At 44.7% G+C, this 26,550-nt stretch overlaps 2 protein-coding genes across 3 annotated transcripts in view; both read left to right on the top strand.

Moving 5' to 3' along the window:
* The window catches only part of LOC132958074 (eukaryotic translation initiation factor 4E type 2-like), an 83,951-nt gene that overhangs the window by 5,499 nt on the left and 51,902 nt on the right, over positions 1–26,550 (top strand). The window contains exons 5-7 of the mRNA XM_061030675.1: positions 1–152; positions 255–391; positions 490–558. The exon at positions 1–152 is cut by the window's left edge and continues 1 nt beyond it. Of these exons, the coding sequence (XP_060886658.1) occupies positions 1–152; positions 255–391; positions 490–529 (329 nt within the window). The 3' untranslated portion in view covers positions 530–558. The remainder of the gene's footprint in view (positions 153–254; positions 392–489; positions 559–26,550) is intronic.
* LOC132958534 (retinal guanylyl cyclase 1-like) lies at positions 3,845–25,806 on the top strand. Of its 2 annotated transcripts, none has more exons than XM_061031441.1 (24): positions 3,845–3,958; positions 10,717–10,966; positions 11,206–11,436; positions 11,699–11,854; positions 11,979–12,121; positions 12,310–12,465; positions 13,359–13,508; positions 13,629–13,848; positions 13,962–14,037; positions 14,175–14,259; positions 15,559–15,675; positions 17,064–17,147; positions 17,325–17,501; positions 18,620–18,773; positions 19,163–19,306; positions 19,472–19,620; positions 19,770–19,933; positions 20,840–20,963; positions 21,063–21,131; positions 21,220–21,394; positions 21,485–21,583; positions 21,694–21,779; positions 21,855–21,940; positions 25,574–25,806. In XM_061031441.1, exons 2-24 carry the CDS (start codon positions 10,726–10,728, stop codon positions 25,659–25,661), a joined length of 3,174 nt encoding a protein of 1,057 aa, XP_060887424.1. In that variant the 5' UTR covers positions 3,845–3,958; positions 10,717–10,725; the 3' UTR covers positions 25,662–25,806. The 2 variants fall into 2 exon arrangements, with proteins under 2 accessions (XP_060887424.1, XP_060887423.1); XM_061031440.1 differs by lacking the exon at positions 25,574–25,806 and adding an exon at positions 22,800–23,184.

The raw sequence follows: 26,550 nt of genomic DNA, 5'->3' as shown, positions 1-26,550 counted from the left end.
ATGATTCTAACCGCAGCGGGGGGAAGTGGATCATTCGTCTACGTAAAGGTTTGGCGAGTCGTTTCTGGGAGAACATCATCCTGGCCATGTTGGGCGAGCAGTTCATGGTGGGCGAGGAGATCTGTGGAGCCGTCGTGTCCATACGCTTCCAGGTACAAAATAACATCTTCTACCTCCAGAACACTCTGTACCTGTCTGTCTCTCTACCTGTCTCCCTGTTTTTAACTCTCTCTTGGTACCTGTCTCTCTCTCAGGAGGACATCCTGTCGATCTGGAACAGAACATCTAACGATCAGACGACCACGGCGAGAATCAGAGACACGTTAAGACGAGTCCTGAACCTCCCGACCAACACCATCATGGAGTACAAGACGCACAACGACAGCCTCAGGTACTCAGGTGTACAGCTGTGAGCAGATACATGTACTACCCACCACCCCTACGTGATAAACCTCGGGGGAGAAACGCTGATCTCTGCTCTGTTTTCAGGGACAACTCGAGCTTCAGGAACACAAAGATTTCCCTCTGAAGACGTGCGAGTCAGCTGACTGCCCTCCTGTGTGTGTGTGTGTGTGTGTGTGTGTGTGTGTGTGTGTGTGTGTGTGTGTGTGTGTGTGTGTGTGTGTGTGTGTGTGTGTGTGTGTGTGTGTGTGTGTGTGTGTGTGTGTGTGTGTGTGTGTGTGTGTGTGTGTGTGTGTGTGTGTACCAACAAAGTCTATGATCTGGACTGACGTCGACTTGTCAGTGATTGATATTTGATCAGCATTTTGATCTTGACATTTAGAACTGAACTGTACAATAACCAGTTCAACCACTATACACCAGGATAAGCCAGTAAAACCAGCACGGTGGTTGCTGGTCAGAGTTGGGGGAGGCAGGATTTTGTAATTTTGGTATGTTGTTGTTTAATTGTGTAAATAAAACTGAATCTTGTCTTTATTTCTGGGTTCTGCATTTTATCAAATAAAGTGATAAACAGACGTTCTGCTGTTTGTCTTTACTCACGGAATGTTGGCGGACATGTTGAAAATTTAAAAAGAACTACAATCCAATAGAGACTTCAAACATGTCTCCTAACCTAAAGATTCAAGCCGTGTCATTGGGCCAGCTCCTTGTCCTCGGTGACTCCTCAAATTTCCATGAGTTCAGGACTTTGACCCAGCTGGCACCGGGCCGTCTATCAGAGAACCAGAACCATTCCAGGCTTTTCCAGGCCAGTTAGTGCACGTCTAATCCTTCCTCTATTCCTGGCTGCAAACCAGCTGGGAACTGTGATCTCTGAGGATGGACCTAATCCAGATCAGGATTAACAGATCAGCCCCCACTCAACCTGAGACTGTGCAGGCCACAAATGCTACAGATCATCACAAGGTGGACTGCAGAACACTGCAGAATCCTGAAACACTGCAGAATCCTGAAACACTGCAGAATCCTGAAACACTGCAGAACACTGAAACACTGCAGAACACTGAAACACTGCAGAACCCTGAAACACTGCAGAACACTGAAACACCGCAGAATCCTGAAACACTGCAGAACACTGAAACACTGCAGAACACTGAAACACTGCAGAACCCTGAAACACTGCAGAACACTGAAACACTGCAGAACCCTGAAACACCGCAGAATCCTGAAACACTGCAGAACACTGAAACACTGCAGAATGTCACTGTAAACACTGCAGAACACTGAAACACTGCAGAATCCTGAAACACTGTAGAACCCTGAAACACTGCAAAACCCTGAAACACTGCAGAACACTGAACAACTGCAGAATGTCACTGTAAACACTGCAGAACCCTGAATCAGCAGAACGTCACTGTAAAGACTGTGACTGCAGAAAGGACTGCAGTCTGCAGAACACTGTGGAACACAGAAACATTACAGGCCATAAACACTGTGACTCTGTAAATGAAAGGTTGATATTTTTGGCTTTCTTAAGACAGCTCTTGTGCGGTTACAAACAGATTTCTCATGGATACAAAAAGAACACTTCTCTCCGTAGCTGTTTGCTGTGAGTGCTGCACCTGACCAACACATCCTGTTACACAGACTTGAAGACTTAATTGGCATTAAAATAACTGCATTAGGTTGGTTTAAATCCTGTTTATAAGATCAATCTTTATTGACCTTATATATGCTTCCTCTAGCTAATATAACACTGCAATCGTTTTATTGCTATGCAGATGATACTCAACTTTACCTATCAATGGTCAGTTATGTAAACTAAGGACATTAGGGCCTGACCAGACGTCTTCTGCTACTTCACATTGTACTTGGTCCTAAAACCTCAGAGAGACTTTTTCTAATTATATAACTGTCCTTAATGACATCAGCCTGTCATCTAGCACCATTGTTATGAATCTAGGAGTTCTATTTGATCAAGATATGTCCTTTAACTCGCACATCAAACACATTTCAAGGACTATTTTCACATAAGGAATATCCTGATGCAGAGAAGCTAGTTCATGCATTTGTTACCTCCAAGTTGGATTATCGTAATTCTGTTTTTATCAGGGTGCTCTGATGAGTCTCTAAAGACTCTTCAGCTAGTCCAAAATGCTGGGAAAAAGGGACCACATTACTCCTGTATTGGCTTCTCTGCACTGGCTCCCTATAACATCTAGAATAGAATTTAAAATTATTCTTACAAAGCTCTTAATCTTATTTTAAAGGTCCCATATTATACAAAATCCACTTCACCATGTTTCTTTAACTCTTATGTGTCTCTAGTCTGTCTACAAACCCCCCAATGATGCCTGCTCCACTTTTTAGAAAATGTGTACTCAAACAGGCCGTTTGGAGATTTTCCCTTCATGACATCACAAAGGGCAGTAGCCCCTCCCCCAGGTGGGTGACACTCCCACAGCTAGGTGTTTGTTCTGCCCTCTGAGTCTGCCTTCTCACCGTAAACAATAGAACATGGAGCGAGAAAGCCAGAGACACCCGAGCCCTTCCAGAGAGGGGGCGTGGTCAGACACAGCTCATTTAGATATTTAAAGGTACAGACACAGAAACAGCCTGTTCTGAGCAGGGCTGAAATAGAGGGGTTTATAGATATGATCAAATACAGGATCAGAGTGGATTTAGTTTTGGGGAGCTCTGAGAGTCATTTAAACTGAAGAAGAGGAGGAGAATATGTCACCTCTAAAGAGCTTGTTTTACCTTCAGTACTACGTGATGTAGAGCCTTCAGTTATCAGGCCCCTCTCCTTTGGAACCATCATAATGTCAGGGTCCGAGAGGAGACCGACTCTGACTCTAAAAGTAGACTTAAAACTTTCCTTTTTTATAATCTGGCTAAGGCTTGGAACAGCTCCTAGTTGTGCTGCTGGAGGCTTACTGGAGGATTTTTACAGTGTCCGTGTGAATGGAGAATGATGTACAGGTCAATGCATTGTGTGATTGACGTACAGGTGGATGCATCGTGAGACTGGCGGGCAGGTCGATGCATTGGGAGTTTTATGGACAGGTCAGGATAGTGTGCATCTTTATGTCCACAGGTAGACAGTCTGCACCAGTGATATCAAGGGAGTACATGTAACTTTGAGGATATGACCACAGATTCAACAGGTAAGGTCACCTCTCTCTCTCTCTCTCTCTCTCGCTCTCTCTCTCTCTCTCTCACACACACACACACACACACACACACACACACATACACAGTAAGTCATACTCTCATTACAGTCTCTAACCTGAAGCCAAACTTCTTACTGAACTCTAAACAAGATTAAACTAAATCCTCTGTGTGTGTGTGTGTGTGCGTGCGTGCGTGCGTGCGTGTGTGTGCGTGCGTGCGTGTGTGTGTCACTCTCTCAGTCTCTCTCTCTCTCTCTTTCTCTGACCTGACATCAGCACTTTCTGTGCAGTGCATCGTTTGCTCGCTGCTGGAAGGCTTTTCTTTTTACTTTATTGAGAGAAATTGAAGGATTTTGGACCGATGAACCTTTGAGCCAAAGGTAAACACTGTGTGTGTGTGCATTTGTGTGTGTGTCTGATAGTTTTTAAGTATGGTCAGTCTGTTAAAGACTGATTTTGTGTAATATGATCACGGACCAGAGGAAAATGACAGAATATATATAAATGTTTTTTTAATATAGAAAATATCAGAAAACTATTGAAAACTACAGAAATGATGAGAAGATGAATACAGTGGACGATCAGTAGGAACATTGGCTGTAGTGGTTATTAAAGTATATTTTTTAAGGTGTTGTAGAAAAAAAATCATAGAAACAACACAACAGCTAAAAGCAACAAAAGATCTACATCAAACCGCTGATTCAACTCTTACATTTTTGGAAAATCATCTCCTTTTTACAAATTTAACTCATCAAACATAAATAAGATACACTTAATAACACAGCCTGTACTTTAATATACACAGAAGGTACAATTATCCACACTGCATGAACCTTTACATACCAAGAATGTTCATTTATATTTACATAATGTACCTTTAAAAGTCCTTTTTGAGGTCAGATCATGGAACTTATGAAAGAGTAAAGATCACAGCGAAGCCTCGGTAGAACAGATCAGCTCTTATATCATATCGTAACGTATCGTAACGTAATGTATCGTAACGTAATGTATCGTAACGTATTGTATCATAACGTATTGTATCGTAACGTATTGTATCATAACGTATTGTATCGTAACGTATTGTATCGTAACGTATCACATTGTATCATATCGTAACGTATCGTAACGTAATGTATCGTAACGTATTGTATCATAACGTATTGTATCATAACGTATTGTATCATAACGTATTGTATCATAACGTATTGTATCGTAACGTATTGTATCGTAACGTATCACATTGTAACTTATCGTAACGTATCTTAACGTAATTGTATCATAACTTGTAACGTATCGTAACTTGTCGTATTGTAATGTATCATAACGTATTGTATCGTAACGTATTGTATCATAACGTATTGTATCGTAACGTATTGTATCATAACGTATTGTATCATAACTTATCGTAAACTATTGTAACGTATTGTAACGTATCGTATTGTTTATCGTAACGTATCGTATTGGTTATGATGAGAGTCAGACTAGTATCCAAGTTAACGCATAGGGAAAAGAAACACAATGGCAGCACGTCTTGTTTACAGGATGATCGATGAAAGACGAGGTATTAAGACGAGAGTCCTCCATGATCGGACAACAAACCCGCAGGACGTTTACTCAGACAGTGAGCTGATCAGAAGGTTTTTTAGAGCCAACCTTTGAATTCAGCATGTTTGACAGAAACACAGCGCTGTCCCCCGCCCTGCTGTCTGCTCTCAGAGTGTGTGTCCTCCTTTCAACAACTTTTCTCTCCCATCAGAATAATCTGTTTAAAGACAGAGCTGATATGTTTTTAGGAAATACCCTGAGTGATGCTTGTTAGATTGAAAAGATTTGAAGACAGTGGCGCAGGACAGACGTGAGAGGAGACATGATTGATGTTAACCAGACAACAGCATGTCATGTCATAAGAAGAGTTTCACAGGCTCCACAAACCGCCTACAGAACACCTTCAACACATGAGCAGCCACCAGAGACTTCTGCTGAAAATCATGACTGAGGAACTCATGTTGTCGTTGTTAAATTCTGCATTCAACTCTACATGTGAAATTATTTCCTCTTTTCTTTTGGTTTGTGTTACTTTGCAACCCCCACCGCTCCATGAATGTCCACGTGGACGACCTCGTGCACTCGGTGTAAATTAGAGTCATAATGTCGGTCGTAGGTAGTCGATGTAAGATGAAGAGATAAGACCTTTTTTTTTTTTTTTTACAAGATGTTCTTATAGTAACCTCAAAGCCCTGCACAATAATCTATGACAGGACAGATACCAGATGAACACAGTTACCAACATCACTTCATAGTGTTGATTAGATGGATGGATGGATAGATGGAGGGACAGGTGGACGGGGGGATGGAGGGATGGACGGATGGATGGATGGATGAATGGACAGATGGATGGATGGATGAATGGACAGATGGATGGATGGACAGATGGATGGATGGACAGATGGAGGGACAGATGGATGGATGGATGGATGTATGGCTGGATGGATGGATGGATGGAGGGACAGATGGATGGATGGATGGATGAATGGACGGATGGATGGATGGATGGAGGGACAGATGGAGGGACAGATGGATGGATGGATGGATGTATGGACGGATGGATGGATGGATGGAGGGACAGATGGATGGATGGATGGATGAATGGAACCTCTGTGTCATTGTTGCTAGGTTATGAAAGAGAACTTCAGTTTCAGCTGTGTTTAATATTTGCTTCAGTTCAAGGAAACATCAAAAACGATGTAAAGTCGTGTTCTGACATCAGAAGCAGTTTCACACCTGGGAACTGTTCCCTCCAAAAGACGAGTCAGACGAGCGTCCAGTCCACCATTGTTGTTAACAAAACCTGATGTTGTAAGTCCCACCCTGCCTTCTTGATTCTAATTGGTCGTTGAGGGATAATTAACATCTACGAGCCCAGCACTGTTCCAAAAGTTTAACGGTTGACAGAAAAACAGCTGACGGGGAGGACGCTTAGCGCTTAAGGCGATTAACGCTGAAAACTCTGAATTACTTCGGTTTTGTATTGAAAGCGAGCGCTGCCAGGACAGAAGTTCTGCCAGGCCCTAAAGAATCAAACCCTACATCCACTCACATTATATATAGACGTATAGTCACCATGGAAACAACTAGAGACAACCTGAGTCACCTGAGGACTGTGCAGGTAACCCTTCCCACTGTTCCGTCTTTAACAACCTGAGGTGATGCTTCACCTGATTAAGTCAACAGATTATTGAACATGTGACTGAAATCTATCCACCTGGAGAGGTTCTTTAATTTAAAAAAGATAAAGAAAGGAACCAGCAGCAATCTCACGTTGCTTTTAATATTATTATATTAATATAAAATAATAACAACTCTGTCCCTATTGTTTCTACATTTTATAAAGTGAAGCCGAGTCACTGACTTGAAGAAAGCCAGAAACAATCTCAGTCGTGAAAAGGGAAGTGTTCACAGTTTAAAGAAAACAAAGAATCTCTCAAAGACAAACCTGAAATATGTAAATGACGGCGTTTTAGTGATGTCATCTTATCGTGTAGTGAGAGTTCGTTAAGTGTCCTCCGGGACAGAAACCATGTGCTCTCATTGTGTTTATGTAGAAAGCTTGACTTGGTATTTACTTAACTAAACCAACAATTTGGTGATTTGATGTTTATTAATTTATGAATTAAAAATATAAATCACGTTTTGTATCACTATGATCCCGTCTGCTGTGGAGCCGACAGGTGTTCCTGTTTCTCCGGCTCATCATCATATCAGAGGACAAAAATCAAGAGAGAAACAAGTTTGAACTGATGGAAATCTTCAGACTGACAAGACAGAACAAAGAGTGCAGTTTGACCTGGTTTCAATGAGCCAATCACAGAGCAGCAGCTTGTTCTGACAAATCGAATTTACAGCTTTCAGGTGTGTGTGTGTGTGTGTGTGTGTGTGTGTGTGTGTGTGTGTGTGTGTGTGTGTGTGTGTGTGTGTGTGTGTGTGTGTGTGTGTGTGTGTGTGTGTGTGTGTGTGTGTGTGTGTGTGTGCTTTACTGTGATTGGATTTAAGGTGTCACCTGAGCCTCTGGTCTCTGATCTCACCTTGAAACAGTTTGAAGCGATCAAAAGAATTCATCCAAGGAAAATGTTACAGATACCTTTTTTATACTTTTACTTTTATCATTTCTACACATTTATGCAATTTTGCAGTTTTTACAGATTTATTATTTTATTTTTCATCTGACAGGATGAAATGTACCTTTATATCTAATATTTTAACAAGTTAGTACTACAGACTCAATTATCCATCAAATCATCCATCCATTCATCCATCCATCCATCCATCCCTCCATCCATCCATCCATCCATCAAATCATCCATCCATCCATCAAATCATCCATCCATCCATCAAATCATCCATCCATCCATCCATCAAATCATCCATCCATCATCCATCCATCCATCCATCCCTCCCTCCATCCATCCATCCATCAAATCATCCATCCATCCATCAAATCATCCATCCATCATCCATCCATCCATCCATCCCTCCCTCCATCCATCCATCCATCAAATCATCCATCCATCCATCCATCAAATCATCCATCCATCCATCCATCAAATCATCCATCCATCCATCAAATCATCCATCCATCCATCCATCCATCAAATCATCCATCCATCCATCAAATCATCCATCCCTCCATCCATCCATCCCTCCATCCATCAAATCATCCATCCATCCATCCATCCATCAAATCATCCATCCATCCATCAAATCATCCATCCATCCATCCATCAAATCATCCATCCATCATCCATCCATCCATCCATCCCTCCCTCCATCCATCCATCCATCAAATCATCCATCCATCCATCAAATCATCCATCCATCCATCAAATCATCCATCCATCATCCATCCATCCATCCATCCCTCCCTCCATCCATCCATCCATCAAATCATCCATCCATCCATCCATCAAATCATCCATCCATCCATCCATCAAATCATCCATCCATCCATCAAATCATCCATCCATCCATCCATCCATCCCTCCATCCATCCATCCCTCCATCCATCAAATCATCCATCCATCCATCCATCCATCAAATCATCCATCCATCCATCCATCCATCCCTCCATCCATCCATCCATCCATCCATCAAATCCATCAGGTTGATGTGTCCTCTCTACCTCTCAGCTTGTCTTAAGAGTGTTAGCATTGTTGCTAAACTTAGCGCTCTTAGCTGTCTTCAGCATTAGCTAATGGGGTCAGTCAGCATTAACATTTGCGGATTAGAGGTCAATGGTCAGACCGGTCAAAAGGGTCAGAGTCTGAGGGAGAAAAAAGATTGTCACATGATACAGATCAACTTCTCAATCGTCTCATTTCACTTGTCAGACCTTGAACACAACACAGCGTCTGATTACTGTTCACTGGATCCTTTTCACCTTCATCTCTCTGAACTGTGTTAATCTGTGAACTCTTTATGTGCTGTGTTCAGGGTCCTGTCTGACAATGTGCTGCATTCAGGGTCCTGTCTGACCATGTACTGTCTTCAGGGTCCTGTCTGACCATGTGCTGCATTCAGGGTCCTGTCCTACAATGTGCTGCGTTCAGGGTCCTGTCTGACAATGTGCTGTATTCAGGGTCCTGTCCTACAATGTGCTGCGTTCAGGGTCCTGTCTGACCATATGCTGCATTCAGGGTCCTGTCTGACAATATGCTGTGTTCAGGATCCTGTCTGACAATGTGCTGCGTTCAGGATCCTGTCTGACAATGTGCTGCGTTCAGGATCCTGTCTGACAATGTGCTGCGTTCAGGATCCTGTCTGACCATGTGCTGCATTCAGGATCCTGTCCTACAATTTGCTGCGTTCAGGGTCCTGTCTGACAATGTGCTGCGTTCAGGATCCTGTCTGACCATGTGCTGCATTCAGGATCCTGTCCTACAATGTGCTGCGTTCAGGGTCCTGTCTGACAATGTGCTGTATTCAGGGTCCTGTCCTACAATGTGCTGCATTCAGGGTCCTGTCTGACCATGTGCTGTGTTCAGAGTCCTGTCTGACAATGTGCTGCATTCAGGGTCCTGTCCTACAATGTGCTGCGTTCAGGATCCTGTCCTACAATGTGCTGCGTTCAGGATCCTGTCCTACAATGTGCTGCGTTCAGAGTCCTGTCCTACAATGTGCTGCATTCAGGGTCCTGTCCTACAATGTGCTGCGTTCAGGATCCTGTCCTACAATGTGCTGCGTTCAGGGTCCTGTCCTACATTGTGCTGCATTCAGGGTCCTGTCTGACCATGTGCTGCATTCAGTATCCTGTCCTACCATGTGCTGTATTCAGGATACTGTCCTACAATGTGCTGCATTCAGGGTCCTGTCTGACATTGTGCTGTGTTCAGGGTCCTGTCTGACCATGTGCTGTGTTCAGGGTCCTGTCTGACCATGTGCTGTGTTCAGGGTCCTGTCTGACATTGTGCTGTGTTCAGGGTCCTGTCTGACCATGTGCTGTGTTCAGGGTCCTGTCTGACCATGTGCTGTGTTCAGGGTCCTGTCTGACATTGTGCTGTGTTCAGGGTCCTGTCTGACCATGTGCTGTGTTCAGGGTCCTGTCTGACCATGTGCTGTTTTCAGGGTCCTGTCCTACAATGTGCTGTGTTCAGGGTCCTGTCTGACCATGTGCTGTGTTCAGGGTCCTGTCCTACAATGTGCTGCGTTCAGGGTCCTGTCTGACCATGTGCTGTTTTCAGGGTCCTGCCCTACAATGTGCTGCGTTCAGGGTCCTGTCTGACCATGTGCTGTTTTCAGGGTCCTGTCCTACAATGTGCTGTGTTCAGGGTCCTGTCTGACCATGTGCTGTTTTCAGGGTCCTGTCTGACCATGTGCTACATTCAGGATAATTTCTAACAATGACCATGTGCTGCGTTCAGGGTCTTGTCTTACAGTGTGCTGCGTTCAGGGTCTTGTCTTACAGTGTGCTGCGTTATGGGTCCCGTCTGACCTGTCTGACTTATTTTTGCAATCCTTTAACATTTTATTATTGTTATCATTATTATTATATTTTTCTGACCATGTGTACATTTATCACTTTATCAGAACATATGTTTTTAAATTCATATTTTTCGTTGGTATTTGTTTAATTTCTCATCGTCAGGTCCCCAGGATGCAGCCTACCAGGTGGTTGCTAGGCATTTTCCTGTGGTTGCTATGCATCACGGATGTCAGGACAGCGACCTTTAAGCTGGCTCTGATTGGTCCGTGGTCATGTGACCCCATGTTCTCCAGAGCGATGCCAACGGCTGCGGCTAACCTGGCGTTGTCACGGTTACGCAGCGACAGCGGTCTGAGCAGAGGATACTGGTACGATATCAAACTGCTGAGTGAAGATTGCTCCGCCTCCAAAGGTTTGTCGTCCAATCAAAACAGCAGTTTATCAATCAAGAAAGATTAGAGAGAGAAACACACATTTTCAGACAGTGGATTACAATCAGACTGTTTATGAGCCATGATTATTAGTTTAATGATGGAAATAAGCCCCGCCTCCAACAGTGTGATAAACAGAAAACAACATGACATCATCGATTAACATTAACAATTGTTTTTCTTGACCAGTAAATTCTCTTCTTCTCTGATTTTTTTTCAGCACTCACAGAACTTGGGGAGATGGAGGGCTACGGCCACGCCTACATTGGACCCTTTAACCCCGCCCTATGTCATGCAGCTTCCCTATTGGCTCAGCATTGGGAGGCGGGCCTTGCCTCTCCTGGATGCCTTGCTGCTGATTGGCCAAACCTTCCTCCCATCACTCCTCCAAGCAAAGTACTGTTCACCGTGCTCAGGTTCTTCCGCTGGGCGCACGTTGGCGTCATCTCAGGTGAGGAGGCGTGGCCACAAAGTAACAGGGTCAAGGTCTAACAGGAGTGATGTCACTGTGGAGGGCGTGGCCTTAGAGTAACGGGGTCGGGGTCTGCCAGGAGGGATGAAAACATTTAATTAAATCTTTATCTCATTTAAATTATGGTGAAAATTAAATTTAAATCACACAACCAATCAGGGTTATGTTTTATCTGTCCTGTTATTTAAAAGTAATAATTGTTATAATTTTAACATTGTCCCGCCTCTTCCTGTTCGCTCAGCTCCGTCCGACCTATGGGAGAGCACTGGGCAGGAAGTGGCCTCAGCACTGAGAGCTCTGGGACTGCCCATTGGTCCAGTGGTTACCATGGACTCAAAGAAAAACGGCGGACCTCGTGAGGCGCTTAAAGCTATCCGAGAAGCGGACAGGGTCAAAGGTCAGAGTTTAAGATCAAATCTGATGGATTAACACAAACATGAACTATTTCAAAATAAAATAAAAATCTTTAAAAGGTCAATATTCTTCTGATTTTTCCTTCTCTACCTGATTTTTTGTCTCAGTGGTGATCCTGTGCATGACCTCCGTCCTGATTGGTGGAGAGGACCAGCGAGAGCTTCTATTGACTGCACTGGAAATGGGGATGATTTCTGATGGCTACGTGTTTATTCCATATGACGCCCTGCTGTACGCCATGCCGTACCAGGTGATCGATACTGAACACCAAACAGAAAATAACTTCATCAGTAGTTCCCTCTGTGACCTGAGGGGGCGCCACTTTAGTTTCTAAAAGTTGGGGCGTCATGTAAACTATGAAGAAACATACAAATGGAAAATTCAATAAGGAAGTCCCCTTTCACAATAAAACTTACACTCACTCTTCTGTCCAACCAGGAAGTGATATTCCCTCAGCTGACCAATAGCACGAAGCTTCGTCATGCCTACAGCGCCGTTCTTACCGTTACCATGGCGTCCGACCAGAACTTCTACGAAGCTTTTCGTGAAGCTCAAATAAACCGTGAGATCCGATCAGCTGTCTCAGCCACAGAGGTAACACACAGGAAGTACACAACCGTAACTACACACAGGAAGTACACAACCGTGACTACACACAGGAAGTACACAACCGTAACTACACACAGGAAGTACACAACTGTGACTACACACAGGAAGTACACAACCGTAACTACACACAGGAAGTACACAACCGTAACTACACACAGGAAGTACACAACCGTGACTACACACAGGAAGTACACAACTGTGACTACACACAGGAAGTACACAACTGTGACTACACACAGGAAATACACAACTGTGGCTACACACAGGAAGTACACAACTGTGACTAAACACAGGAAGTACACAACTGTGACTACACACAGGAAGTACACAACCGTAACTACACACAGGAAATACACAACTGTGACTACACACAGGAAGTACACAACTGTAACTACACACAGGAAATACACAACTGTGACTACACACAGGAAGTACACAACCGTAACTACACACAGGAAATACACAACTGTGACTACACACAGGAAGTACACAACCGTAACTACACACAGGAAGTATACAACTGTGACTACACACAGGAAGTACACAACCGTAACTACACACAGGAAATACACAACTGTGACTACACACAGGAAATACACAACCGTGACTACACACAGGAAATACACAACCGTGACTACACACAGGAAGTACACAACCGTAACTACACACAGGAAATACACAACCGTGACTACACACAGGAAATACACAACTGTGACTACACACAGGAAATACACAACTGTGACTACACACAAGAAGTACACAACCATGACTACACACAGGAAATACACAACTGTGACTACACACAGGAAATACACAACTGTGACTACACACAGGAAATACACACGATTGGTTTATTTTGACCTGCTCGTTGTCTGCAGGTGTCTCCGGTGTTTGGGACCATCTTTAACATGGTGTACTTCGTTGCCAAGGCAGTGGAGGAGCGTCGTCAGGCGGGGGGCGGGCACTGGGTGACGGGCACTCAGCTGGTCCACTCAGACGGAGGCTTCGACTTCCAGGGTTTCAACCAGGTCCAAAACTTTCACTTTCACTCTCAATATCTTTAAACTCATTATAAAAAGAGGGATGATGGATACGGTGGTTCATGATAAATTTTGTCTCATCATGCAGCTTCATCCATTTTTTTTCAGGTGTTGTATGGAGGAAAAGAGGGGCGTGGTCTTCAGGCCAGGTACGTAGTGTTGGACAGCGATGGCGACCGACTCGTGCCGACTCACTCTCTCGCTCCGACACACACGGACGGGACAGTCGGCGGTCTGAAACCACTGAGTCGCTCGCTCACCTTCCCCGGAGGAAAACCCCCCACGGCCAGTTTCTGCTGGTTCGACCCGGACGAGGCCTGCAGCGGCGGTGCGTTTAATGACCTACAGGGATCATGTGGAATGTAGATTTCTTGAATAGATGAGGTGTCAGGCGCTGCTCTTTTTTTTTTCAGGATGTAAATGTTATTTTTTTTTCTGCAGGTTTGGACTCGATTACAATGTTCTTCATCTTCTTGTTGCTTTGCGTTCTGATTGGAGCTTTACTCTACTGGATCAAGTGAATGCAAACACACATACACACACACACACACACACACACACACACACACACACACACACACACACACACAGACTGAATTTTGAATACCAAAATCATTTATGTATATTTGTGTGTGTGTGTGTGTGTGTGTACAGGAAGTACAAGAGATCATCAAACCTTACCAAACTAGTCCTGACTCTGGACGATATCGTCTTCATCGACACGCAAGTCAGCAGGAAGGTCAGACACAGATCTTCAAATAAAACTTTGTACTGGTACCGGTACCACAACCCCTTTATACTAGTACCGGTGCCACAACCCCTTTATACTTGAACAGACACAGTTCAGTACTTACAGTTCAAAGATGTTGATTTATTTGTATGTTATTGTTTGTTGATGGGAGTCAGTAGTTGTTATTGTTTGTTGATTGGGGGTCAGTAGTTGTTATTGTTTGTTGATTGGGGGTCAGTAGTTGTTATTGTTTGTTGATTGGGGGTCAGTAGTTGTTATTGTTTGTTGATTGGGGGTCAGTAGTTGTTATTGTTTGTTGATGGGGGTCAGTAGTTGTTATTGTTTGTTGATTGGGGGTCAGTAGTTGTTATTGTTTGTTGATTGGGGGTCAGTAGTTGTTATTGTTTGTTGATGGGGGTCAGTAGTTGTTATTGTTTGTTGATGGGGGTCAGTAGTTGTTATTGTTTGTTGATTGGGGGTCAGTAGTTGTTATTGTTTGTTGATTGGGGGTCAGTAGTTGTTATTGTTTGTTGATGGGGTCAGTTGTTGTTATTGTTTGTTGATGGAGGTCAGTAGTTGTTATTGTTTGTTGATGGGGGTCAGTTGTTGTTATTGTTTGTTCATGGGGTCAGTAGTTATTGTTTGTTGATTGGGGGTCAGTAGTTGTTATTGTTTGTTGATGGAGTTCAGTAGTTGTTATTGTTTGTTGATGGGGGTCAGTAGTTGTTATTGTTTGTTGATGGAGGTCAGTAGTTGTTATTGTTTGTTGATGGGGGTCAGTAGTTGTTATTGTTTGTTGATGGAGTTCAGTAGTTGTTATTGTTTGTTGATGGGGGTCAGTAGTTGTTATTGTTTGTTGATGGAGTTCAGTAGTTGTTATTGTTTGTTGATGGGGGTCAGTAGTTGTTATTGTTTGTTCATGGGGTCAGTAGTTATTGTTTGTTGATTGGGGGTCAGTAGTTGTTATTGTTTGTTGATGGAGGTCAGTAGTTGTTATTGTTTGTTGATGGGGGTCAGTAGTTGTTATTGTTTGTTGATGGGGATCAGTAGTTGTTCTTGTTTGTTGATTGGGAGTCAGTAGTTGTTATTGTTTGTTGATGGGGGTCAGTAGTTGTTATTGTTTGTTGATTGGGGGTCAGTAGTTGTGATTGTTTATTGATTGGTTGTTGATGGGGGTCAGTAGTTGTTATTGTTTGTTGATGGGGGGTTAGGGTTAGGGGTTGTTGATTAAATTGTCTCTTTGTTGACGTTGTACTGATTGTTGTTGTGGACATTGTAAAAGTTGCTGACTAAGTCATTGTTTTACAGAAACTCAACGACGAGTCGATCATGAGGAGTCTTCTGGAAATTAAAACTCCTTTCCGGTCAATTGCTCGAAGTTACATCCTGACCACACCTGAGAGCTCCAATATCGGAATCCTGGAGGTACACCTGCACATGAACTTTTTGTTAACCTACTTTTGTTGTTTTGATGTCACCGTGACATCACCGTGACATCACTGCAACATCACTGTGACATCACTGTGACATCACTGCGACATCACTGTGGCATCACTGACATCACTGCGACATCACTGCGACATCACTGTGACATCACTGCGACATCACTGCGACATCACTTCAACATCACTTCAACATCACCGTGACATCACTGTGACATCACAGCGACATCATTGTGACATCATTGCAACATCACTGACATCACTGTGGCATCACTGCGACATCACTGTGACATCATTGCAACATCACTGCGAAATCACTGCGACATCACTGCGACATCATTGTGACATCATTGCAACATCACTGACATCACTGTGGCATCACTGCGACATCGCTGCGCTATCACTGCGACATCACTGCAAAATCACTGCGACATCACTGCAACATTACAGTGACATCACTGCGACATCTCTGCAACATCACTGCGACATCATCGTGACATCACTGCGACATCACCGTGACATCACTGTGACATCACTGCCACATCACTGTGACATCACTGCGACATCACTGTGACATCATTGTAACATCACTGACATCACTGCAACATCACTGCAACATCACTGTGACATCATTGTAACATCACTGCAACATCACTGTGACATCATTGTAACATCACTGCAACATCACTGTGACATCATTGTAACATCACTGACATCACTGCAGCATCACTGCAACATCACTGTGACATCACTGCGCTATCACTGTGACATCACTGCGACATCACCGTGACATCACTGCGAAATCACTGCAACATCACTGTGACATCACTGCGCTATCACTGTGACATCACTGCAACATCACCGTGACATCACTGCGACATCACTGTGACATCATTGCAACATCACTGACATCACTGTGGCATCACTGACATCACTGTGACATCATTGCAACATCACTGACATCACTGTGGCATCACTGACATCACTGTGACATCACTGCGACATCACTGCGACATCACTGTGACATCATTGCAACATCACTAACGTCACTGCGACATCACTGCGACATCACTGCAACATTACAGTGACATCACTGCGACATCTCTGCAACATCACTGCGACATCACCGTGACATCACTGTGACATCACTGTCTTCTCTTTGATAAAGACTCAGATTGTTGTTTGGGGACTTGTACTCGACTCAAATTTTAGTTTGGTGACGTGGACACGTACTCTGACTTGAGCAATAGGACCTTGAGACTCGACTCTGACTCGAACACTGACTGTAACTGCCAATTGAAGAAGAGAACATTACCCTGTGTGTTTTTCCTACTCGCTGACTCTGTGTCTGATTGGTCATGTTGTTGTCAGGGTGACTGGGTTTGGCTGAAGAAGATTTCAAGTGAAAGGACGATAACAGCCGTTAATCCAAGCACCGAGAGTCTGTTCACCCAGGTACAGTACACAGTGGATACTTGAAAAAGCCAAATCAATACTTAATCCTTGTGAAACTCACATTTTAAAATGTGTTTGTATTCTATAATAAACTTCCTGCCTTCTCCTTCAGTATATCGATCCATATGTTGACATGAAACCTAATGTATTGATCTGTATTTGTTCTTCACTGTCCAGCTGAGGGACATGAGGCATGAGAACCTGAACCTGTATGTGGGACTGTTCCTTGACTCAGGGATCTTCGCTCTGGTGGTCGAACACTGTCCTCGAGGAAGTCTGGCAGACCTGCTGGCCGACAGTAATATGAGGCTCGACTGGATGTTCAAAAGCTCACTGCTCATGGACCTCATCAAGGTACTCACACTGCTGCAAGTGAACTAAAGTAAAGTTACATAAGGTCCAGTCTCATTCTGCAAAGCTTTCTATCGCTGCTCACACTACTATTTTCACTAATAAGAATGGTAGAACTACTCCTAAAACCGGGCCCTAAGTCTCTATCTAGACACCTACGCACTTAGAGGAATAATGTGCAACTTTTGGATCCAGTAGATGTCGCCCTGCTGTTTGGCTACGCCTCCTTCATACCGGAGGCTCCGCTCTCCTCCAGAGACACACCTCCAACCCCCCTCCACCCGCGTTCACATGACGGAGTTTAGCCCAAGCAGCGAACAAAATTGTCCTCAACCCGAGCTGCAATCACCTGTGTCCTGCATTGTTGTGTTAGCATGCTAATGTTAGCGCTCTTTAGTTAGCTCGTTGCTTCACATTGTTGTGTTAGCATGCTATAGTGCTCTTTAGTTAGCTCGTAGCTTCACATTTCATGTAAACTGACACAGAATGAGCGTGATCTAAAAACTCTTACTAACATCCAAATAATCAGTGAGTATGTTCTTCTTCTCTCTAGTTCTTGACTAAAACAGCTTTTATACACAAGGGGAGGAGCCGGCCGTCCCGTCCATGTAATCACGGCTCTGACAACAACACAGCCAGCGGGACTCGAGCTTCTCCCTCATTGTAGACAGTCGTGACTTAGAGAGAAATTTACACAGGACAGACTGGATTTATGAAATATTTATGTGAAACATGTCGCACATTCTTCCTTTAATGAAATTGATGATGATATTCAGGATGGATTTGAAGCTGATTAGAACCCTCAAGATATCGATGTTGTTGTTGATGACGATATATATATATATATATATATATATAGCTTCTGGCTCTGTGCACCTCCTGTCAGCACCTGTTAGTCCAATCGGATGATAATGTGATTTTACTCAACTTCCACTTCCTGTTTATCGACCTGCTTGGTTTCTTGAATCCTTTGATGGCGACAACTTCCTGTCCGACTTTCAAAGTTAAAGTCTTAGTGTGAAGTTGACGTTAAGCCCGAGCCTTCATCAGACAGATCATTCTTCCCGTCATTAAAATCTTCCTCGACTTGTTTGAAACGCGGCCTCCTCTGTGTGTTTCAGGGGATGAAGTACCTTCACCTGCGAGGTTTGAGTCATGGTCGCTTGAAGTCCACAAACTGTTTGGTTGACGGACGCTTTGTTTTGAAAATCACAGACTACGGACTTCCCATGATCCTTCAGTCCCAGAATATACACCGTCCAGAAGACCCTCAAGGTACAACTGCCTGTCTGTCTGTCTGTCTGTCTGTCTGTCTGTCTGTCTGCCTGCCTGCCTGTCTGTCTGTCTGTCTGTCTGTCTGTCTGCCTGTATGTCTCTCTGCCTGTCTGTCTCTAATCTAACCTGTCTGTCTGTCTCTCTGCCTGTCTGTCTCTCCATGTGTCTGTCTCTAATCTAACCTGTCTGTCTGTCTCTCTGCCTGTCTGTCTCTCCATGTGTCTGTCTCTAATCTAACCTGTCTGTCTGTCTCTCTGCCTGTCTGTCTCTCCATGTGTCTGTCTCTAATCTAACCTGTCTGTCTGTCTCTCTGCCTGTCTGTCTCTCCATGTGTCTGTCTCTAATCTCACCTGTCTCTCTTCCTGTCTCTCTGCCTGTCTGTCTCTCAGAATTACTGTGGACAGCTCCCGAGCTCTTGAGGAATCCGGTTCGAGGGGGAACGTTTCACGGAGACGTCTTCAGTTTCTCGATCATCATACAGGAAGTGATCTCGCGCACGCTGCCGTACTCCATGATGGACATGCCCGCCCACGGTGAGGGGGGGGACCTGTCTGTCCACCTGTCTGTCTGTCTGTTATACCACCTGTCTGTCTGTCTGACCACCTGTCTGTCTGTCTGACCACCTGACTGTCTGTCTGACAACCTGTCTGTCTGTTTGACCACCTGACTGTCTGTCTGACCACCTGTCTGTCTCTCAGAGATCGTGGAGCGTCTGAAGAACCCCCCTCCTCTCTGTAGACCTCTGGTTTCTGTTGATGAAGCTCCTACCGAGTGTCTCAGTCTGATGAATGACTGTTGGAATGAAGATCCCATTAAGAGGCCGAACTTTGATGAAGTTTTCAAACAGGTGAGTGACGCTGCAGCGCTGCCCCCTAGAGGCTTTTAGAGACCAGACAGTTCCTGCCTCCATCTTGAATAGTCCATGATCCTCAATGTTTTGTTGGGATGTGTCATTACATAAATTAAAATGGATTGTATGTCTGGTGTTGTTTTCAGTTTCGGGGCATTAACCGGGGCAAGAGGGCGAACATCATCGACTCCATGCTGCGGATGTTGGAGCAGTACAGTTCAAACCTGGAGGATTTGATCAGAGAGCGAACAGACGAGCTGGAGGTGGAGAGGAACAAGACGGACAAGCTGATTGGACAGCTGCTGCCAAAGTAAGACACACTTAAAGATAAACGATAACGTGCACAGCAGCGTACGGGGGGGCGAGTTGTTAGTACTAGATGTGCTGGTTCCACGTTCTAAAGACCCGATCACACAGAGACGCATCGCTGGAAAAGTATCGCCAGAAATCTTTTATTTCTTTTCTCTGGTTCAGTGCTTGCCAGGCGCGCCCCTCTGCTGCTGGGTAAAACGTTTTCTAGCAGTTTTCGGGCGAATAAAAGTTAATACGTCTAATGCTAGCGATCTTTATTCTGCTCGTATCTTCACACTGCATGTAAATTTACCTGAAATGAGCGTGATCTAGAAACACAGTTAAGCAGTGAGTACAGTATGTTATTCTTCTTTTCTCTAGTCCCTCAATTAAACAACTTTTATACACGAGGGGAGGAGTCAGCCGGCCGTCCGGGCGATGTAAACAAAGTGAAGATAGGACTCTGAAACTCTGAAAACATCACAGACAGTGGGACTCGGGTGTTACACCCATTGTAGACAGTCATGACTCACAGAGTTATTTTCAGAGGATATACTTGATTTATACATTTAAGTGTGAAAAATCACATATAAAGACTTTAATGTCGCTTTTAGACGCAGCAGCCAATCAAATCAAGTAGGAGGCTTTACCTCCGCTTTTTAGACTCTCTGAGACATTTTCCCTTTTTTTGTTTAGAAGCAAAGCAACAACGAGAGCTCAGTGTTTGCTGCAATCCATTTTTATCCACTTATTTTCTTTGGCTTCCTGTTTGAGTTCCCCTACCACACTCAGCCCCGCTGTAGGGCTGTCAGATGAGCTCAGGGCGTTTTTTGGAGCGGCCCTAGAGTGATGCTTCCCTGTGTTAATCAGACCCTAAGACAAGGACACATCACTAGGATCTGTGTGTGTGTGTGTGGTGTTTCAGGTCTGTGGCTCAGGCTCTGAAGAAAGGGAAGCCCGTGCGGCCTGAACATTATTCAGATTGTACTCTGTACTTCAGTGACATCGTTGGATTTACGACCATTTCGGCGCTCAGCGAACCAATCGAGGTAAAGAGTTCTCGTCACAATAAAGACGATAATAATCTGTGACATCACTGTTCCTCTAAAGCTGTGTGTGTGTGTGTGTGTGTGTGTGTGTGTGTGCAGGTAGTCGACCTGCTCAATGACCTGTACACGATGTTCGACGCCATCATCGCTCTTCATGATGTCTACAAGGTGAGAAATGTTTGTTTCATGATACCAGCAGTGTGTGTTATAGAAGCTGCTTTCAGATTGTTGTTTACGCTTCTGGTTTCACTTTCAGGTAGAAACTATCGGCGACGCCTACATGGTGGCTTCAGGGGTCCCAAACAGAAACGGGATTCGACACGCGGCTGAAGTCGCCAACATGTCTCTGGACATCCTGCACTCCATCGCTGCATTCAAGATCAAACACATGCCAGAGATCAAAGTCAAAATACGCATCGGGCTGCACTCAGGTGCCTCTGATTTTTAATCACACATTTGATTTGAATGTCTCTCTCTCTCTCTCTCTCTCTCTGAACCTGTCTCTCTCTCTCGGTCTGCAGGTCCAGTGGTCGCAGGTGTCGTTGGGTTGACGATGCCCAGGTATTGTCTCTTTGGGGACACGGTGACGACGGCGTCCCACATGGAAGCTACCGGGCTGCGTACGTAGTAGTCAGGACATTGAGTGAAGATGTTTTTGGAATGAGGTGTTGTCATAGGAACACACAGTGACATCACAATGGTTGATGTTGTTGTGTTTGTGGTTCTCCAGCCTACAGGATCCACATCAGTCTGAACACAGTGAAGGTCCTGACCAGTCTCAAACTGGGGTACCACATAGACACCAGGAAGGCTCAGGTACGTTCACCTGCTGCAGGGTGTGTGAACAAACGGGATGAAACTGAAACTGATGAAATGGTTTTTTTTTTGCAGGTGAAGGGAACTTTGGACACGTACTGGCTCATGGGTCGGGAAGGATTCAATAGACCACTTCCAGTTCCTCCAGACCTCACCGGAGGGTAAATAAGAAACCTGTCTCTATATCAACTGTCTCTCTCTCACAAGTGTCCATCTCACTCGTCTCTATCTCCCCGTGTCTACCTCACCTGTCTCTACCTCACCTGTCTCTACCTCACCTTTCTCTATCTCACCTGTCTCTACCTCACCTGTCTCTCTCTCACCTGTGTCTATCTCACCTGTCTCTCTCTCACCTCTCTCTACCTCACCTGTCTCTCTCTCATCTGTGTCTATCTCACCTGTCTCTATCTCACCTATCTCTACCTCACCTGTCTCCGACTCACCTGTCTCTCTCTCACCTGTCACCTCACCTGTCTCTACCTCACCTGTCTCTATCTCACCTGTCTCTGTCTCACCTGTCTCTACCTCACCTGTCTCTGTATTAACCATCTCCTCACGGCACTATATCACCTGGCTTTGTCTCAGCTGTCCCCATTTCCTCCCCTCTCTCTCACCTGTCTCCATCTCACCTGTCTCTATCTCCACTGTCTCAATCGCACCTGTCTCCATCTCACCTGTCTGTCTCTCACCTGTCTCCATCTCACCTGTCTCTCTCTCACCTGTCTCTCTCACATGTCTCTATCTATCTCACCTGTCTCTATCTCCACTGTCTCAATCACACCTGTCTCTCTCTCACCTGTCTCTCTCACATGTCTCTATCTATCTCACCTGTCTCTATCTCCACTGTCTCAATCTCACCTGTCTCTCTCACATGTCTCTATCTATCTCACCTGTCTCTATCTCCACTGTCTCAATCTCACCTGTCTCTCTCACATGTCTCTATCTATCTCACCTGTCTCTATCTCCACTGTCTCAATCTCACCTGTCTCTCTCTCACCTATCTCTATCTCACTTCAACAGGCCTGTATTGGCATGGGAAACATACTTTTACGTTGCCAAAGCGAAACTGAAAATAAAACAGAACACAAACAACAATCTAAAAACATCGCCAATGTAATAACGCTGAATAAGGATTAGGTGTTATGTTCTTCAAACAGATAACTTTGAATATAGATAATAATATTTATTTACAGATCTCTGGTCTGTGTGTTTGTACCGTTAAACACAGAGGTAAGAAGTGACACACAGATGGTCAGACTGTATACCTGGTGGTTTCTAGCTGCCGGACGCTCTCTTCCGGTCACAGCACCTGTCTCTCTCTCACCTGTCTCTCTCTCACCTGTCTCTATCTCACCTGTATCTGTCTCACCTGTATCTATCTCACCTGTCTCTATCTCAACCATCTCTATCTCACCTGTATCTATCTCACCTATCGCTATCTCAACCATCTCTATCGCACCTGTATCTATCTCACCTGTCTCTATCCCCCGTATCTGTCTCACCTGTATCTATCTCACCTGTCTCTATCTCACCTGTATCTGTCTCACCTGTATCTATCTCACCTGTCTCTATCTCAACCATCTCTATCTCACCTGTATCTATCTCACCTATCGCTATCTCAACCATCTCTATCGCACCTGTATCTATCTCACCTGTCTCTATCCCCCGTATCTGTCTCACCTGTATCTATCTCACCTGTCTCTATCCCCCGTATCTGTCTCACCTGTATCTATCTCACCTGTCTCTATCTCACCTGTATCTGTCTCACCTGTATCTGTCTCACCTGTCTATATCTCACCTGTATCTGTCTCACCTGTCTCTGAATCACCTGTCTCTACCTCACCTGTCTATAGCTCACCTGTATCTCTCTCACCTGTTTCTATCTCACCTGTATCTCTCTCACCTCTTCTCAATCTCGCCTGTCTCTATCTCACCTGTATCTCTCTCACCTCTTCTCAATCTCACCTGTCTCTCTCTCACCTGTCTCTATCTCACCTGTCTCCATCTCACCTGTCTCAATCTCACCTGTCTCTACCCCCCCTGTCTCTACCCCCCCTGTATCTTTTTCACCTGTCTCAATCTCACCTGTCTCTATCTCACCTGTATCTGTCTCACCTGTCTCTGAATCACCTGTCTCTACCTCACCTGTATCTCTCTCACCTGTCTCTATCTCACCTGTCTATATCTCACCTGTATCTGTCTCACCTCTCTATCTCACCTGTCTATATCTCACCTGTCTCCATCTCACCTGTCTCTGTCTCACCCGTATCTATCTCACCTGTATCTGTCTCACCTCTCTATCTCACCTGTCTCTATCTCACCTGTATCTGTCTCACCTGTATCTATCTCACCTGTCTCTATCTCAACCATCTCTATCTCACCTGTATCTATCTCACCTGTCTCTATCTCAACCGTCTCTATCGCACCTGTATCTATCTCACCTGTCTCTATCCCCCGTATCTGTCTCACCTGTATCTATCTCACCTGTCTCTATCTCACCTGTATCTGTCTCACCTGTCTCTACCTCACCTGTGTCCATCTCACCTGTCTCTATCTCACCTGTCTCCGACTCACCTGTCTCTATCTCACCTGTATCTGTCTCACCTGTCTATATCTCACCTGTATCTGTCTCACCTGTCTCTGAATCACCTGTCTCTACCTCACCTGTCTATAGCTCACCTGTATCTCTCTCACCTGTCTCTATCTCACCTGTATCTCTCTCACCTCTTCTCAATCTCACCTGTCTCTCTCTCACCTGTATCTCTCTCACCTCTTCTCAATCTCACCTGTCTCTCTCTCACCTGTCTCTATCTCACCTGTCTCCATCTCACCTGTCTCAATCTCACCTGTCTCTACCCCCCTGTATCTTTCTCACCTGTCTCAATCTCACCTGTCTCTATCTCACCTGTATCTGTCTCACCTTTCTCTGAATCACCTGTCTCTACCTCACCTGTATCTCTCTCACCTGTCTCTATCTCACCTGTCTATATCTCACCTGTCTCAATCTCACCTGTCTCAATCTCACCTGTCTCTATCTCACCTGTCTATATCTCACCTGTCTCAATCTCACCTGTCTCAATCTCACCTGTCTCTATCTCACCTGTCTATATCTCACCTGTCTCAATCTCACCTGTCTCCATCTCACCTGTACCCGTCGCTCTCTCACCTTTTTTGATCTCCCCCTTTACTGACCTCTCTTCTTTACCTGTCTCTATCTCACCTGTCTCAATCTCACCTGTCTATATCTCATCTGTCTCTACCTCACCTGTCTATATCTCCCCTGTATCTGTCTCACCTGTCTATATCTTATCTGTATCTATCTCACCTGTATCTATCTCACCTGTCTCTACCTCACCTGTCTCAATCTCACCTGTCTCTATCTCACCTGTCTCCATCTCACCTGTACCCGTCGCTCTCTCCCCTTTCTTGATCTCCCCTGTTACCGACCTCTCTTCTTTACTTGTCTATATCTCACCTGTCTATATTTCACCTGTCTCTACCTCACCTGTCTATATCTCACCTGTCTCTACCTCACCTGTCTCTACCTCACCTGTCTCCATCTCACCTGTCTATATCTCACCTGTCTCTACCTCACCTGTCTCCATCTCACCTGTCTATATCTCACCTGTCTCTACCTCACCTGTCTCCATCTCACCTGTCTATATCTCACCTGTCTCCATCTCACCTGTCTATATCTCACCTGTCTCCATCTCACCTGTATCTATCTCACCTATCTATCTTACTTGTCTCTCTCTCCTACCTGTCTCTCTCCCTAACCTGTCTCTCTCTCTCAGGGCCAGTAATCATGGGATCAGCTTGGAAGAGATTCCAATTGCAAGAAGACAAAAGTTTCTGGATCGACAGAAGAAGAATAAAAAATGATGCCAATACACCGAACACACACATACGCGCGCACACACACACACACACACACACAAACACAAACACAAACACACACACACACACACACACACACACACACACACAAACACACAAACACAAACACAAACACACACACACACACACACACACACAAACACAAACACAAACACACACACACACACACACACACACACACACACACTACCTCGAGGATTGTGCTTTAAAGGACATTAAATCAGCTGGTGAGACATTTTCAGCCAAAATCGAGAATGAAGTTCTGACCAGAGGAACGCTGTCATGGACAAAGATTTCTACTTCCTGTTTGTAGCTGAAGGACGCTGGGCTGTGATTGGTCAAACATATTCCTTCCTCTTAACAATATTCAAGCTGTCATTTTCTGTGCCTCACATGGTCTGTTAAACGTAATCTCTGCAGACAGTCGTTTTATCTTTTCACAGTAGGAGAACGTGTTCACAGTGACACAACGAGACAAAGTCGATGAACACACGAGTTATGAATGGTGCAGATGTTTTGTCTGAAAGCATTCGACCTTTCACTCCGCCGCTGTATCATCGTCCTCTGCATTCAAACACCACCACGTTCAATGAAGAGGATTTATCAAACAGGAAACTCGTCTGTTCAAAAAGTCTCATTCTCTCTGTGCCGGTGTTCACATCATTTCTTTTGGCTCCAAGGCATGATGGGAAAAAGTCCTGGAGAGCTGACGGCGGCTGTTTTCAAAAACCGCCTACTGTACTAGTAGTGCGATCAGCATGTGACAGAAGTACCAGGATGTTGTATTGATACATCTACACAGTCTGCATCCAGTCACTCCTCGCGTACTGTTTCCCACAATGCAAAGCGCCCTGACAGAGATCGAAATGAAGGG

This window comes from Labrus mixtus, chromosome 23, assembly GCF_963584025.1.
Source record: "Labrus mixtus chromosome 23, fLabMix1.1, whole genome shotgun sequence".
In the NCBI taxonomy this organism is placed as follows: Eukaryota; Metazoa; Chordata; class Actinopteri; order Labriformes; family Labridae; genus Labrus; species Labrus mixtus.
This window is presented reverse-complemented; position numbering and strand designations above follow the sequence as displayed.